This window comes from Rutidosis leptorrhynchoides, chromosome 4 (assembly GCF_046630445.1).
Source record: "Rutidosis leptorrhynchoides isolate AG116_Rl617_1_P2 chromosome 4, CSIRO_AGI_Rlap_v1, whole genome shotgun sequence".
Classification (NCBI taxonomy): domain Eukaryota; kingdom Viridiplantae; phylum Streptophyta; class Magnoliopsida; order Asterales; family Asteraceae; genus Rutidosis; species Rutidosis leptorrhynchoides.
Window position 1 is genome coordinate 61,473,916 of NC_092336.1, and position 15,867 is coordinate 61,489,782.

The 15,867-nt window shown below is 30.4% G+C and overlaps 2 protein-coding genes across 2 annotated transcripts; both read right to left on the reverse strand.

Annotated features, from left to right (window-relative positions):
* Positions 1–8,694: 8,694 nt before the first annotated feature.
* Positions 8,695–12,104, reverse strand: LOC139843425 (tetraspanin-10-like). Its single transcript, XM_071833503.1, has 11 exons — positions 11,884–12,104; positions 11,309–11,421; positions 10,586–10,640; positions 10,438–10,493; positions 10,289–10,336; positions 10,135–10,183; positions 9,977–10,060; positions 9,417–9,484; positions 9,209–9,334; positions 9,056–9,131; positions 8,695–8,874 (listed from the first exon to the last, which is right to left on the reverse strand). Exons 1-11 carry the CDS (start codon positions 11,935–11,937, stop codon positions 8,809–8,811), a joined length of 795 nt encoding a protein of 264 aa, XP_071689604.1. The 5' UTR covers positions 11,938–12,104; the 3' UTR covers positions 8,695–8,808.
* A 697-nt stretch (positions 12,105–12,801) lies between these two features.
* On the reverse strand, positions 12,802–14,871 carry LOC139839735 (LIM domain-containing protein WLIM2a-like). The gene is made up of 5 exons (XM_071829878.1): positions 14,512–14,871; positions 13,909–14,002; positions 13,753–13,772; positions 13,568–13,657; positions 12,802–13,296 (listed from the first exon to the last, which is right to left on the reverse strand). Exons 1-5 carry the CDS (start codon positions 14,644–14,646, stop codon positions 13,000–13,002), a joined length of 636 nt encoding a protein of 211 aa, XP_071685979.1. The 5' UTR covers positions 14,647–14,871; the 3' UTR covers positions 12,802–12,999.
* Between the last annotated feature and the right edge of the window lie 996 nt (positions 14,872–15,867).

The following is a 15,867-nucleotide window of genomic DNA, read 5'->3' on the forward strand; positions in this document are numbered from 1 at the left end:
ATAAGGAAGAGAATTTACGGTTTAATATTATGTTCAACACAACTAAAATTAGATGTAACTTTAACTATAGATTATATCTTTGTACTTTAAACAGAATGGAGCACACAGATGATTTCTGACTTGAAGCCGACTATTAGTTGAGCAACAAGTTTTGGTTTAAGTTTGAACTGAGAGGTATGTCCCGAGTCTTTAGCTTTATTAAAAGGCTAATATGATATAGTTATTGACCGTCCAAATCGATTTCATCAAAATTTTGCGTTAATTGGTTATATGTAAAACATGGTAATGCTTATGTTTTGTTTGGATCTATATGGTTCATTATTAAGATTTAAAATGTCTTTCTGATCTTCAGAGTGAAAACAAGCTAATTAAAGAAGATCAGTCAAGAAAAGGTGATAACTCAAGTATGAACATTTCGTTGAACTTGCATTCTTATCACAGACACATTTGACATGACTCTATCTCTTACTGTTTCTTATTTATTTTACAAGATACACGTATCATAGAGCCTAAAGAGAACACAGGTACTGATGCAACCTGAGAAGAACCATTGGGTGAGCCATTCGTCACATAAATGTTGCTTATCACACTAGAACTTATAATCGACACATTGCAAAGGTTGGTCTAGATAGTTAATTGATATAATATCTTTAGTAAATGATTTGATAAAGTATGTAATAGAGGGTTAAAGATCTTATAAGATCATTTTTGTCATAGTGTATACATATGAAATATTTGCTGAACAAGTGGACCATGAAGAGGTTTGTGCTTCTGAGTCATGAATTTATTTGATCAAATCACATGATGGCTTTACGTTTACCAATTTACAAAACTAATTTGATTTTATGTGAATATTAAAGGTTGCAGACTACTATGAAATCATTGAGGAGCCAATGGATTTTGAAATCATACGAGCTTATCATCAAGCAATGTATACTTCTTTTGAACAATTTGAGGTATTATTCTTAATTATTATCCAAAAAAGATCATTATAAGCTCACTTATTTTATATATCTCCTTGTAAGCATTCTGAGATTTATACTTATTAGCATTAGCATATGTGTACAACCTTCTAGAGTTGTCCAATAATACAAATGACAAATGATGGAATGGATTAAGGTTCACAGTTTATGCAATCTTATAATTGTGCTATTTCGAATTTCATTTTCTTTGATTTGTTTGGGGCGTTTTAAAAACACATTAAATTTGCAACGTGTTGCCTTTCCTTGGGTTCATGGAGTCTCCTTGACGTTTGAATATAATGGATGTTCTTGTGTCCTTAAGGTAGAGACAGGCCAACAAGCTGAACATACATTTTTGGTAGAAAGTGGTTACTGAGAACAAGAGAGAGGGAAAGAGGAAGTGGAGAATGTTGTAACTAACTAAAATTCTTGTGATAACTTAAGTCCTTTGAAATATGTCGTTACTAAAATTCGATATTAAATTGTTATTCGTATGCACATCACTATATACATTAAAAAAGAGTCTCGATTAGCTAATAATTGTTTTCAAAACCCCCTTAATTATCGTTAGATTAGATAATTGCAGCATAATACCCCTTGATCCAACGGTCCCTAATCATCCACTTAAAATATTAGCTAATAAATCATTCTTAATCAAAATTATACCCTTTATACCCTTAAAAAACATTATCAGTTTAATATCATTGTTGCTTTAATTGTCTAGATATACTATAAACATTGTTATAAATTTGTCACGTCTCAGCTCAGACTGGTAAATCTTATTTTGGTTTTCGGTGAGATTTAAGATGAAGATGCCCTTGTTGCTAGGTGAAGATGCCCTTGTTGCTAGGATATGTAAGTTCTTTATATTTATGTATAAAATTGTGTAATGGCTATTTATAACTCGGAATTTCAAGCTACATTTAATGGTATAATAACAACCTTTAATCTTTTCTGCAGTTCAGGTACATGTTGCTACTTTAGTTCTAACCTTTAGTTCTAAGGTTTGATTTTAATATTTATATGTTGCTTCTAAACCAATAGTGTATGTGCCTTTAAAAAAACAGAGTGTATGTTGCAGGGTACATAATCTTGGAAAGAACTTATTTTTGTCAGTAGTAACATAATTATAATTATCAATTAAAGTGTTTATATTATTAGGATTCACTAATACTTTGCAAATGCAAATAGTTTTTGGTTTTAGTCCAAAAAGTTTCTTTGCTAAAGTTGATGACGTTGATATAAATCTTCATGCAGAGGACTCAACAGCGTAAGGGTTTCACGAGGCCATAAATTTATTGTAATCGACTCTCAAGAAAATGCATTGGGCCAACGGGTAATAGACTTTATGCATATTAAACTATTCCATCTCTAGGGTTAACAATTACATACAATGGTAGTTGTTGGAGACAAAAAGTTGTCTCTGGTTTGACCCATTTACTTATACTTGAGTTGAGTTGGATTTTTAGTTGTGTCCAACTGGTCAGTTGGTTCAAACTTTATTATGGTGTTTTCGAATGCTTATAGCCTCAAAAATTGCTTTACTCAAAGTTATGTTACTTATTGTGAAGTAAAAATCAAATGGTGGTAGGCCAATCTATACTGACCAATTTTGGCCAGCATAAAAATATCATCTTGACTTGAAGTGAATGTTAGAAAATAGGAATTTGGTCTTGATAGTTTAGGATTGATTTATGAATCGTTCAATAGGGTATTTAAACCCTATGAATAGATTCATATTAAGCAAAAAAAAAAAAAAAAAAAAAAAAAAAAAAAGAATCAAATAAGAGTTTGTAGTTTATTCTGTATTAATAGGTATAAGTTATAAGTTATTGTTGTGTTACATGAGCCCTAAGTTTACTTTTGATTAATTCATATTTCATAAAATATATGTACTCTGTATGTGATAGTCATCTAATACAATTACGTACACAATAACACATAGTGAAACTCTGAAAAATTGTGTCACAGGGGAACTAAATTGACATCAATTTCTTGTTTATATGAAACTTACATTTTCAATCTGTAATTAATAAGCTATATTTCCATTTTAATTTCTTAGTTAGCAGTTAAAAAGAGGTAATTTGTATCTTCATTAGGCAACTCAGTGGTCACTCAAGCAAGCCTGAGTGGTTATTTAGTTGTAACATTAATTTAATCTGTTGACAATTGTTTATTGCAGTAGGTTTAACGTGATAATTTTCAACACTGGCAACAGAGGATATGTGGTATGTATAATAATGAAAGAGACGCAGAAGGAAAAGATGAATATCCTAAATTCCGCTTAGAAGAAATATGATCTGGTAATTGAGTCCTTTGATTTCGAGGTTAGCCTAATTTTTGCAGAAACAATCGTCTACTCCGACCTTAGATCACGAAAAAACATGGAGAAACATTGATGATTCCGTGACCGGCAGATTGGTTCACTTCTAATGAATTAGTATTTGTGGGTTTCTTCATACTTGCTTGAAGTTGTTGAAGGATTATGAGGTATATAATGGAGTATTCTTTACTTGATCTTATTTGTCCTAGATTTTGTTATGTCTAGGGATTACGAGTCATTTGATGCTGGTTAATTAGTTGATACATAATGTTCGTCTTTTTTGGTGTTTTCTGCAGAAAATCAGCAAATCCCTTATAGGACGATGCTTGTGCCAACAGAGGTTAATATATCTATGTATGAGGTTTAACTGTTGAAGTTAATACAACAAAAGTTACCTGAGTTATATATTTGTATTGTAACTTCAGTCTTTTCTTTATGCAAAACTATAGGAAAACAGAGGCATTAGTGTCGAATGGATCTACTAATCATTTCCATTCTTCAAGCTTAAGAAACAACCCTTGATATTTTACCTTTGATATAAAATTGTTTTTCATATTTGTTCGAATCGTGGTTATTTGAGCTCAAATGAATTTGTTATTAGTTATTATTGATTGATTCGTTGTTTTTATAGGTTATTATAACACTCACTTGACCCTATTGTGGAGCAGAAGGTAGGCGTTTGAGGGTGCATTGTGGTGGTTGCTCATGGTCCAAGAAGAGATGCAAGATCAATATATAAAGGCTTCGGAGTATCAAACATTAAAATCCGTTTTATGAGTTTTGATTTGACTTGCAAGCAACTGTCGTGTAGAGCCCTGTTAAAGAAAATTATTACATACAAAATAAATATAATGCGTGAACAAACCCTAATGTCTATGGAATCAGGTAATCAATTCATATCAAAAATGTTATTTTATCGATAATTTTTTTGCTTTCTAATCACATCTAATTATACACAAAATTAGTCAGTTGAATAATTGACAGTTATGTACAACGTGTTTGAGAGTTTGATTCATGCTATTACTGTAGCTTGTGTTGCTTGTGAGATTATTTGTTGCTTGGCCTTGTTTAAATAACTTTCTCATTGAGACTTGAAGCTAGAAAACACGTTTATTGACGAAAGCTCTGATCCTCGATTGGAAATATGTGATTTTGATTACTCAAAGGTATTATCTATGTTCTCATCGTATTGATTGTTATTTCGGGATCTATATTGTATTGTTTATTCTGGGATCTTCATGGCTGCATTCACAGCCAATATCAACCTTTGGAACACCATCATACAATGCTCCTGAAGTAATAGCAAGATCAGAGTATGATAAGAAGGCAAACAGATATAAACATTTGTATACGGTTTTTTGCTAATGGTTTTTGCTATTTATAAGTTTATCGCAAGTTGGTTTTACAATGCTCCATTGGAAATTTTTAAAGATCTTCCAAAGAACACTGGATCTTTTACAATCTTTGTTGTCCATTGAACCATATAAATCTGGATTTCGTGTCATGTGTTGTTTACTTATTAGTTTCAACTTGCAGCTATTTCAACTGATGAGCACTTGCAAAAATATCAAACTAATACCTAATCATTCAATAATCTGCGATAATCATCCGACACAAGGTGAACGTTTGCAAGAGAAAGTTGGTGCAGTTTATGCAAAGGAAAAATGTCTGGAAGAAATTCTAGTGGATTATCAAATAGGCTAAGAAAGTAATTCAGACATAGCCTTGCATAAGAGATCACAAAAATGGTAATTCTCAACTAAAATTAGCTACTGGTCAAATGGTGAGTGCTTTTTGATTGTCTTTGTTTATTCTTATATTATTCTTATACTGTATCTTTCCATCCTACATTGTGATGATAAAAGAAAAAGAAAAATACTGACACATTATATTTGTCATGTAGCATATACATCATATTAAAAAAACTATTAATATGTATTTACCCCTTTCAATAAAATGAATAAAAAATCAGTGTAGACATGCGTATTTGACTACAAAAACAGATTAAAATTGGACGACAATGTGAATGAATCAAATACCACCAAGAATGTTGTTTATAAGAAAGTCTTGAGACATACTTGACTGGGATGTACATGTTCTATGGTTAAATATCATTTGAATATTTTTTGTACATCTCTAATTATATATACTTATAATACAAACTAAATTCATTTTGAAACTAATATAAGCTTAATGAACAAAAAAGATTAACGTTGAGAGTTAATGGTTTAAGGTTTAGGAATTGCTATTTAGGGTTTACGTTTTATGGTTTACAGTTTAAGATTTATGGTTTAGGGTTAAGATTTTAGAATTTATGCATTAGAGTTTAGGGTTTAGTGTATAGGGTTTACGGTTTACTGTTTAGGGTTAAGGGTTTAGGGTTTAGGCTTTAGAGTTTAGGGTTTAGTTTTTAGAATTCATGGTATAGAGTTTATGGTTTATGGTTTAGGATTTAGTGTTTAGGGTTTAGATATATGGTTTAGGGTTTAGGGTTTAATGTATAGGGTTTAGGTTTTAGAGTTTAGAGTTTAGGCTTTAGAATTTATGGTTTAGGGTTTAACGTTTAGGGTTAAGGGTTGGTGGTTTAGAGTTTAGGGTTGATTTTGGGTTTAGGGTTTAGTTATAGGGTTTAGAGTTTAGTGTATAGGGTTTAGTGATTAGGGTTTTTGGTAACTTTAAGGTTTAAGGTTTAGATTTTAGAATTTATGGTTTAGGGTTTAGGGTTTAGCGCTTAGGGTTTAGTTTTTACAATTTATGGTTTAGAGTATAGATATAGTTTAGGGTTTATGGTTTACTGTATACGATTTAGGGTTTAGGGTTTATGATTTATGGTTTAGTGTATAGGGTTTAGGGTATATAGTTAGGGTTTAGAGTTTAGGGTTTAGGGTTTAGATTTTAGAATTTAAGGTTTACGGTTTAGGGTTTGGGGTTTAGAGTTTAAGGTTTAGGGTGTGGGGTAAAGGGTTGGTGGTTTAGGGTTTAGGGTTTGAGGTTTATAGTTTAGTGTATAGGGTTTAGGGTTTGGGGTTTATAGTTTAGTGTATAGGGTTTAGGGTTTAGTGTTTAGGGTTTATGGTTTACACGTTAGGGTTTAGGGTTTAGATTTTAGAATTTATGGTTTAGGGTATAGGGTTTAGGTTTTAGAGTTTACGGTTTATTGTTTAGGGTTTAGAGTTTAGGGTTAGTATGTTTAAGGTTTAGATTTAGGGTTTAGGTTTAGTGTTTAGGGAGCGAGATATGTTGATTGAATTGCCGGTAGAAAATTAAGATCGGTAGGAATATTAGTACATAATATGTAGGAGGCCACTGATATATGCACAATATTTACTCTGGTAGAAGTTCTAAAAGGACAAAAGCATTAATAATATGTTTTATTAACTTATAAAGTATGAGATTACAAAAACTGAAATAATTTATTCTAACTACATTTACATGAGGTCAAATATAAGTAATTTTTTTTTTTTTTTTTATAAATTTGCAGAAAGAAAAGAAAAAAAGCAAAGAATAGAGAAGCAGTTATGAAACACCGCAAAAAAAAAAAAAAAAAAAAAAAAAAAAAAAAAAAAAGGTTCCAATTGTTAGAATGACAATAGTAGTTGTTAATATTAAACTGTTATAATTTACGTATAATTATATTTTTTTATTGTAGACGTACTTCACTAAGATGGAAGAAAACGTTATACAACTGAATAGAGAAATACAATTAAAAAACGAACTACTACAAAATTTACTTTTTTAATACATGTTCACCAAAAAATAGAAAATATACGAATTATGAGTTTCAATTCTCAATCCATTAACAATTACATTGCTAAAGTATTATATCACATTTACAGATTGCCAGGAACCAAGATCTCAATCGTGGTACATCTTAATTTAATATAATTTATATACTTTAATCTTTTATAAAACAATACTATGTATACCTTATAAGTTTTTGTTTATATATTTCCTGAAGATCCGATTAACTTTAGCAAAAAGTATAGTGATTGGTTTGCTGAACATCACCAACGTATATTACAACTACGTAGAAGATTGATTGGAGAATTCATTGAAAACGACATTCTACCGATTATCAAAAACATATTATCACATTTCTATAGCTTATTTAATATGAAAAAATTTGCTACTACATTTGATGTCTTTAGTATTACATATGGTACTTGGATGTGTCCTACTCAGCAGTGTATAATGTGGATTGTTGGATTACATCCAACTGATATGCTACATGCAAATACATGAAATTATTTCTTTACCTTATTTATTATTATTAGTTTTATATTAAATACTTTTTCATATTTCAATTTCGAGATTAACATACATTAACTTAATCTTGATTGTGACAGTTAATCAACAATCATATTGAAGTTTTTAGACCTAAACTTGAAAAAATGAAATTTTTAACATCTGAAATTACGAACGAAGAGATTGCACTTACTACAAAATTTAGAAATTTAGAAGCCACAATATCAAATACTTTAACATGAAAAGATTTTGTGAATAAAGGAGACGAAGCGGCAATGCCAAGTTATCACAATTCTATGTCATTTTTAGTTGGAAAGATTACTGTTATGCACAACTTTATGGATGAGGTATATACTAAATCATAAACTTCATACATCTTCTAAATAATTAAAAAAATATATTACAATATTATGCATTTTATTACAAATATAATGTTTCAAGTCATTATAGGCTCACAAATTACGACATAAGACTTTCTCATGGATGCACAAAGTACTAACAACAAGACAAAGAGTTATGACATTATTCACAATTCATGATCATCTAACAAGAATAACTACATTGTCGAATATGTGGGAAAATACAACGAAGATATGAGATAACCATACACAATTCTTAATTCATTCGCTTAAAACTACATCACGATATCAGAAATGATTTATTTAATTTGAATCAATATTTTGTTTTTTTATTTATTCGTTAGTACATTTTGAAACTTTAAAAATTTGAATCCCCTATAAAACATTTGAATTGATGTTCATCATAGACTTAACAATAGTACGTTAGTACATTTTGAAGCTTTTAAAAATTTCAAACCCCTAAAAAATATTTGGTTTAATGTTAACCTAGACATAATAATAGTTTTTTAATTTATATATTTAACTTTATAGCTTAAATGATTAGACTCTTCAAAAATCCCGCGAAATCGCGGGTATTTAACTAGTTAAAACAAGATAATGTTATTTCTAAATGCAAATCCCTTTAGTACAAATAAGGTTTTGTTACCCAAAACACCAAAGTATTGCCATTAAAAGATTAATGCATGAATAGATTAGTGTGCTTATCTTTGTTATCTTTTGAAGAAAATGCACAAAAGAGGCCAAACTTTTTTTCATGACATAACATCAAGCAATGAACTATTCTTGAAGTCATTGAAATCCTTACATTACTATTAGTACCATATTAGATTGAACTAAAAGATCAACACCTACAATAAGAAGAATCACAGAACCCGAGCCAAGTTTTTGTGGGTTCGTTTGAGGGAAAAGTATGAGCCTTTCAGGATTTCAAGCGGCTACTTGCAGCATTCCTTCTTGCGCAGCATCCCACAAAATAGATCACAGACTGATAACAAAACAAATCACATGTAAGTTTATGCAAAAATACTACCATTTTTATAACAACAGTACCATACCAATTTTCTTAAAATCTCTTTCCATTTTTAGTTATTGGTTTTTATCTAAAATGTCAAAGTTTGAAGCTTTAACTTGTATTCAAGTTAGAAGGTTGAATCTTTATTACTCACCAACACAACAAACAATACTACGTTAAAGATAGCGACTGCACGCCATTCGTTTTTCATGTACTCTGCTACTCCAGCCCTGAAAATTTGTTACAAGTTGATCAAAAGTATAATCCTGGAAATAAGAACGTAAATTTGGATAAAATGAAAGCTTACTTGCAAGAATCACAGTTGTAGCATTTTGTGGATTTTGAATTCTTGTAAATCTTGCAATCTTTATTAGAACTTACTGGATGGAAGCTTAGGTCATAGTAAGATGCATTCACTGCAGGATAACCACACCTAAACAACATTGAATTTTAGAAACTTGATTAAAAATCATAAAATTTGGATTCAGCACAAAGAAAAGATTGAAGAAACCTACTGAAATGGTGGTCTGCAACAACCGGCTTCTATGGGAGTTAATTTTGCTGATTTGTATTGTTTCAGAGTCTGCAAGAAAAATAAGTTATTGTCATTCTTGAAAGAAAATCACCAAGTAGAGGTGTCAAGATGGGAATAAGTCCGTTAAGAGGTCCAAACGGGCTGGGTTGAAACAAGTCATTTTGTAGTACGGGTCGAAACAGGCCAGGTCTGTGTTCAGCTGACCCACTATCATTTTTGTGCTCCTTCAGCAAATTTTATAAAGGTAGTGACTGGGTAAATTATGATTAGAAGTATAATATTTTACCAATAATGATTAAAAGATCTTTGAATTAAAGAACTTTTGAGGTTTTAAGATTAAAAAATAGACTACGTGCAACTTTCAACTTGTTTGACCCATTTAAGTATTTCCGTTTTAGCTAAAGTTTTGATTTGACCCATTTAAACACATGACATTATACTTAACCCAAGTATAAAATTTGTACGTAAATGGGTCAGAATTGCCACCTTTACCACCTGTTGACCCAAATGGAGGACATGGGCTGGGCCAAATTAACTGACCTTGTATCTTCTTGATAGGTCACTGCAATCATCAGCTTTAACAAGACAACCTCGAAGGTGCTTCCAGTTATGGGTATTGTTCAACTGAGACCCATATTGAAAAAAATCAAGAAACGGCTTATTTACCAACTAAAATCTCAAACAATTACAATGCTTACTTCTTTTAGAAACCATGTGCTGTAATCTTGAAGTTGATACTCCTTGAATCTGATCGCGTAAAAATATAAAGGGTTGTAAACTTACTTTATACTCTATTAAAATCGGAATCGGAATATAATAGAAAAAAAAAAGAAATTACAAGGTAGATCTTACCTTAAACCCCGAACATTATGACCAGAACCAGGATTAGTTATAATAAACCTACATAAAAAGGTAAGAGAATACTAATAATTTAGCATAAACGGTGAATACAGATTACATTTGAAACGTTAATTCTATGCCGAAAAGTATAATAAACTTACGCCAATACGGTAAACACAAGGATTCCCAACAAAATCAGGCAAAGCATTATCAAGTACTGCATGAAACATAAACTTTTATTACCAATGATTACAGAAACTGCAAGGATTAACAAAGTGGATCTTGAAATACTGCAGAACCTGAACATACCATCCATAATAATATTGAATTGTTCTTTAACGCTCCCATAAACCCGATAATAGAGCTGAAAGTTTGATAAACACAAACCGTAGTAACATAAAAAAAATGTGTATACCAATAGAATAGAATTACTCTTGATGGTCAACAAAAGAGGTACATTTTAACTTCAAAGATCAAAGCTTTTACCTATACTACTTAAAAATATAGCAAGTATGCATTCAATTTAAATTTAAAAAGCAATTATCAGTATGTAATTAGTGTGTTGACCTTAAAGCCACCTTGTGCTCAATAAGAAGTAAGGGTGTGTTTGTTTACCTCTTAATTGAATGGTTCAGCGCTGAATGATGAATCATTCAGTATTCAACGCGTTTGTTGTTGACCTCTAAATGACATATCAAGTTGAATGGTTCAGCATTCGGTGTTGAACCATTCAGAGTCGAGACACTCTAAGAACCTAAATTTTCTGTAATTTCTTACTTAAATCATATCTTAAACGCTAATCAAACAAGTATATTGAATTTTTTTTTCATTTAAAACGTTAATAAGGTAATTTTACCTCATTTATATTGTTGATTCATAAAATTAACTTAGTCATTCAGAACCGCTTTCATTCAGAACCTTTCAATCTTTCAATTTATGAATCATTCAACGCTTAATCATCAATCATTCTGTTTTATCAAACGCCCTAAGATTGAGAAAATGTAAAAAGGAAATGAGGATGAGATATGTTACATTAAAAATATTATACCACCAAGGCCCAAAACTGGTAGAGTGAGCGATTTTCGACAACCATCATGATCAGTGCTAATCCACACGCCAAAACCGATTACACCTACAGCTACCAACTATTCAATGAACAATTATTGTAAACCATTTTGTAGCGTTATAAATTGATATAGGAACATATAGCTATGTGTGCAACAACCAATTTATGAGCTAAAACTTTATAAATTGCTTCAATTCAAGTTTAATTTGGGGCATTGTATGGTGAATTACTAACGTGCGCTTACAGAAGAATTCAGGTGATCAACTCTTTCTAAAAGAAATGTAAACAATTCCCAAATCATAATAAAAAAAAGTTCTATCTTTTACAGGTATCTCACTTTCAAGAATGCAAAAAAAAAATCAGAAAAATTTGTGTTTTTCAACAATATCATAAATAATTAAACTTTAATACTGTAGTAATCAATAACTTAAACCAAAACAACCCAAGAGCTAGAAATGAAAGATTAACATCAGGTAGAGTGCATGCATAGCAAAACATCATAAATTCCATAAACAAAATGGCTAGAAAATTGTGTACATACCATGGTCAGAAAATTAATCCATCTGATTACAAAATTGCTTACTCCAGTGCTCATTTTCTTCCCCAAAAGAATTACCTTTTTTGTTCTTCAATCAAAGCAAATAAATAAATAAATAAAATCCTTTTGCTTTTTAAGGTGACTTGTACTTTGAAAAAAGGGAGGCGGCAAAGCAAAACAGCAAGTGATATGATTGGGATGGGATAAAGATGAAGAAACATGAAGGTTATTTATGGAAATTCACAAGTGGGTTCACATGAATTAAGCTGATTTAATTGATGCAGTGAGAATGTTAAGGATTGGGTAATAAAACACACAAAACAATGGCACATTCCTGTTATAAATACAGACAAACAAGTCGGAAACAGAACGAGGTGATTCAAAATTTTAGTCTCAAGTCGTAGTAGTGCCCAATACACCAAAGTCAAATAATTTTTCTCTTTCAAACCTTACACTATCCTATTATGGCAACGTTGGTCCCAAATATTATGCTTTTTTATCGTCCAATATTTTTTTTTGATACATCTCTAAAAAGTAAGTACGTGGGTGTATGTATCTTCATAGCCTTAAGTATAGATATAGTCACTATCATTACTTTTTGTAAAAGAACAACAAAAAGTTTGGAAATAATTTTGATTGTTTATATTGATACTTGTATAGTTGTCAAGCTAGCTTTGTACACCGCATATTTTGCGTTCCATATGATTTTGTCCCCCTAAATTTTTGTTCAAGTTCCCTCTCTGCGAGCAAGTCGATTCGACTCAATGTAAATTGTCACCTAATAAAGTAATCAGAGTGATAGAATTCATAACATGATAACACTATTAGTATTTTAATACCTTCACATTTATAAAAAGTTAATAAAGTGACTACACGAAATGGATAACGAATTACAAGTTTATTTCAAGATTTTTTGACCATTATTCCATTAAGAACATGTCATTATGGACTTTGAAAACATGTAACTCAAAAAACTACAAACAACTCGAGAACAGTATCTACAAATTCAAGATCAAATTAAAGTAAATGTAACTTCCAATTTTTATAACTACTTTCAACAATTTACAAATTAACATGAATCCGTTATGAATTCATTTCATTTTCACATGACGTTGACTTCTAGTCTTCTGCTTCTTCATCGCGAGTTGTCTCTTCTGTAGTAGATGATTCTTCTTTTTCCGTTGATTGTTCTTGATTGTCAGCTGATGGTTCTTCAGTAGGTGCTCCACCGGCTTTCTTTATGGTGGCAGCTTGTTTAAGATGATTATAACTACCTTTCTCCTTAAAAAGTTGGGAGAAATGTGGCTTACAAAATAAGTTTCCATCTAAAGCTGCGTAGTTAGATGGCGTAAGAAAGCAACCTCCTTGAGTGCATCGAAAACACCCTTTATGGTAAAACTCTCCTTCGACGGTAACCTGAACAAATTGTTCGTACATTTTAGTATTTAATTTGGGTAAACATACTTCGCAACACCATTGAAACATTAGAGGTTTGAAATATTGTATATTATCATAAAATTTAATTTCATATTTTATGCATTAAATTAATAGCACAATAACTTATAAACCTTCATATTTACTAAATTTTGATCCCATTTCACATACTAAAAACAACTTATAAATCATAATCTACAGTAAATTCATAATATTTGAGCTGAAAAGAAATTAAAAAAATAGATTAACAAACCTTTTCTAAAGGATACACAGTTTTTTTACAAACTGCACATTTATCTTGGGTCCCAGAAAACAAAGCAGCTAATTTACTAGGGGCTTTCCCCTGTAATTACATAAATTGATATTAACAAATTATAATATACATTAATTAATTTATTTTTAATGATTTCTAGAATCAAACTAAAGAGTATCACGTACCGGTTCTTGTGGTTTGGCAGCTGCTCGTCGTTCACCATTAATCATTAAAATTATGATCAGAATAAATAAATAAACAATGTAAGTTTAAATAAATAAATAAATAAGAAACTTAACAAAGTCGAATTAGACCATGAAAATAAACATATTAAAACTTACGTGTGACTTTAGGGAGACCTCCTCTCTCCTTGAACTTTTGTTCAAAATGAGGCTTGCAAAACAATACTCCTTCTAATGAAGAATAAGTGCTTATCTAAATAGGTACCCACATTAAAATGATGTTATAGATGAACTAACAACAACTTTTGAAACATTCACTAATTAAAAATATGAACAACTTTGTATTTGTATGTACACGCATACAAATAGTTAATACTCCATAATTGATCAAAGTACAATCATTTATATATTTCCCGATTAAGATGCCCATCAATACATGTAACATGTTAGACATTTTATATCGATATATTGATTTTAACAAAAAAAAAATTGATTGAATACAATAACAATAACAATCTACGTTTAATACAATCTACAAACACGTATTCTGAAGTTTGTTCGTCGACATTTTCATCATTATACATACAATAAATCATTTGACATATTTTCAATCCAACATAATTAACATGACACAAGATAGAACCTTACATCTTCCAAATTCAAAATTTCTCAATTTTTATTAGAACATTATTACTTATTAAAACAAATTTACCGTATTTCAACAATATATTAAGAAAACCAGAAAAAAACAGAAGTATATACCGTAAGCTTGCCGTTACATTGGCTGCATTTGAAGCATGTTTGATGATAGTTAATTCCATCAGCGGATATCATTTCAAGAAAATAAACAGTCTTTTCACAAACCTTGCATTTTTCTAAAGTTCCTGTAAACGCCATTTTCTTCACAAGCTTATGGTTGTTGTTTCTTTGTGCTTTTTCTAAACCTGAATTTAAATTATTTTGATCTAATGTGATTAAATTGTGCAAGCAACTTTTGAAAGAATGAAATATGTAACGTGATGATCACTTCCATTTTGTGATGGAAATCAATTAGTTTTTTTATCCAATTTTTCCTCGTTTAATAATTGTATGAAGAGAGACATTTTAGGTCAACGAGGGGTTAAGATTATTGGTGGACAACGTTTTACTAAACTTGAGAACAAATTATAGCATATGTTTCATGAATATTAGACTTTAGAAACTTGTTTTGTCAAGATACATTTAAACTACAGAAAATGATGAAAATCCATTTATCTAAAAAAGATGTATACTACTCCGTAAAATATATAGTTTTTAAAAAATCGTTTATACATTTAAAAAAATAATCCCGAGAACCTTTCTGAGCATATGTCTTCGAGGGGCGATTTGAAAAGGAATATATATATTTCCTGTACTACCTTCCATTTCACTATTCTGATCGAGAAAGTATCTCTTTTAAACGGCCAAGTCATAATAAGATTAAAAATCGATGCTTCTTTGGTCGTGTGGAACATAGGTTAACATGTGTAGGATTAATGTACAAGGTACAACATATAACTATATGACCAACTTCATTTGAGCCTTCGGGGTCACACACATATACACCGAGGCGTCAAATAAAATATATATATGATGTATATATATTACTCAAGTAACAAAATAGTAAATCGAAATTAATTCATTTATTATTCATATGAATAGTAAATGAAATGAAATTAATTAATTTACTATTCACATGAAATCGACATTATCGAAATTATTAATTATAAGTTACATAACATACCCCTGAAGTATTTGAGAAATACGATTTTATGATATTACATCCGATATAGAAATCGAATACAATATCCTATCTTTGATTCTTTCAAAAAGTAAAAGATTCACGGGTTAATATAGTGACTATAATTCAATAAAAAAGGTTCACGGGTGTTTTCTAAAAAGTACTATATATTCCTCTCTTTTGCAAGTGTGGATTGATATTATTCCATTTCTTTTGGTCGACACATATAGAGAGAGAGAGAAAGACTTTTAATTTATGTGATAACACTCAAACTTGAATTGAAGTACCTTTTAAGTGACTGATCTCAAATTCAAGCGAAACGGTTTTCAAGTACTCCATTAAAGATTTATTATAATAAT

Bases quoted from the DNA above. Each gene is read 5' to 3' on its own strand.
- LOC139843425 (XM_071833503.1), bottom strand. From the start codon at position 11,937: ATGAGCACTGGAGTAAGCAATTTTGTAATCAGATGGATTAATTTTCTG. The intron at 10,641-11,308 runs GTAACATATCTC...TCAAACTTTCAG, and splicing joins GGTGGTATAATATTTTTAAT to CTCTATTATCGGGTTTATGG. The intron at 10,337-10,437 runs GTAAGTTTATTA...CTTTTTATGTAG, and splicing joins CTTGTGTTTACCGTATTGGC to GTTTATTATAACTAATCCTG.
- LOC139839735 (XM_071829878.1), bottom strand. From the start codon at position 14,646: ATGGCGTTTACAGGAACTTTAGAAAAATGCAAGGTTTGTGAAAAGACT. The intron at 14,003-14,511 runs GTATATACTTCT...GTACCTATTTAG, and splicing joins AATGTAACGGCAAGCTTACG to ATAAGCACTTATTCTTCATT. The intron at 13,297-13,567 runs GTTTGTTAATCT...CAATTTGTTCAG, and splicing joins CTGTGTATCCTTTAGAAAAG to GTTACCGTCGAAGGAGAGTT.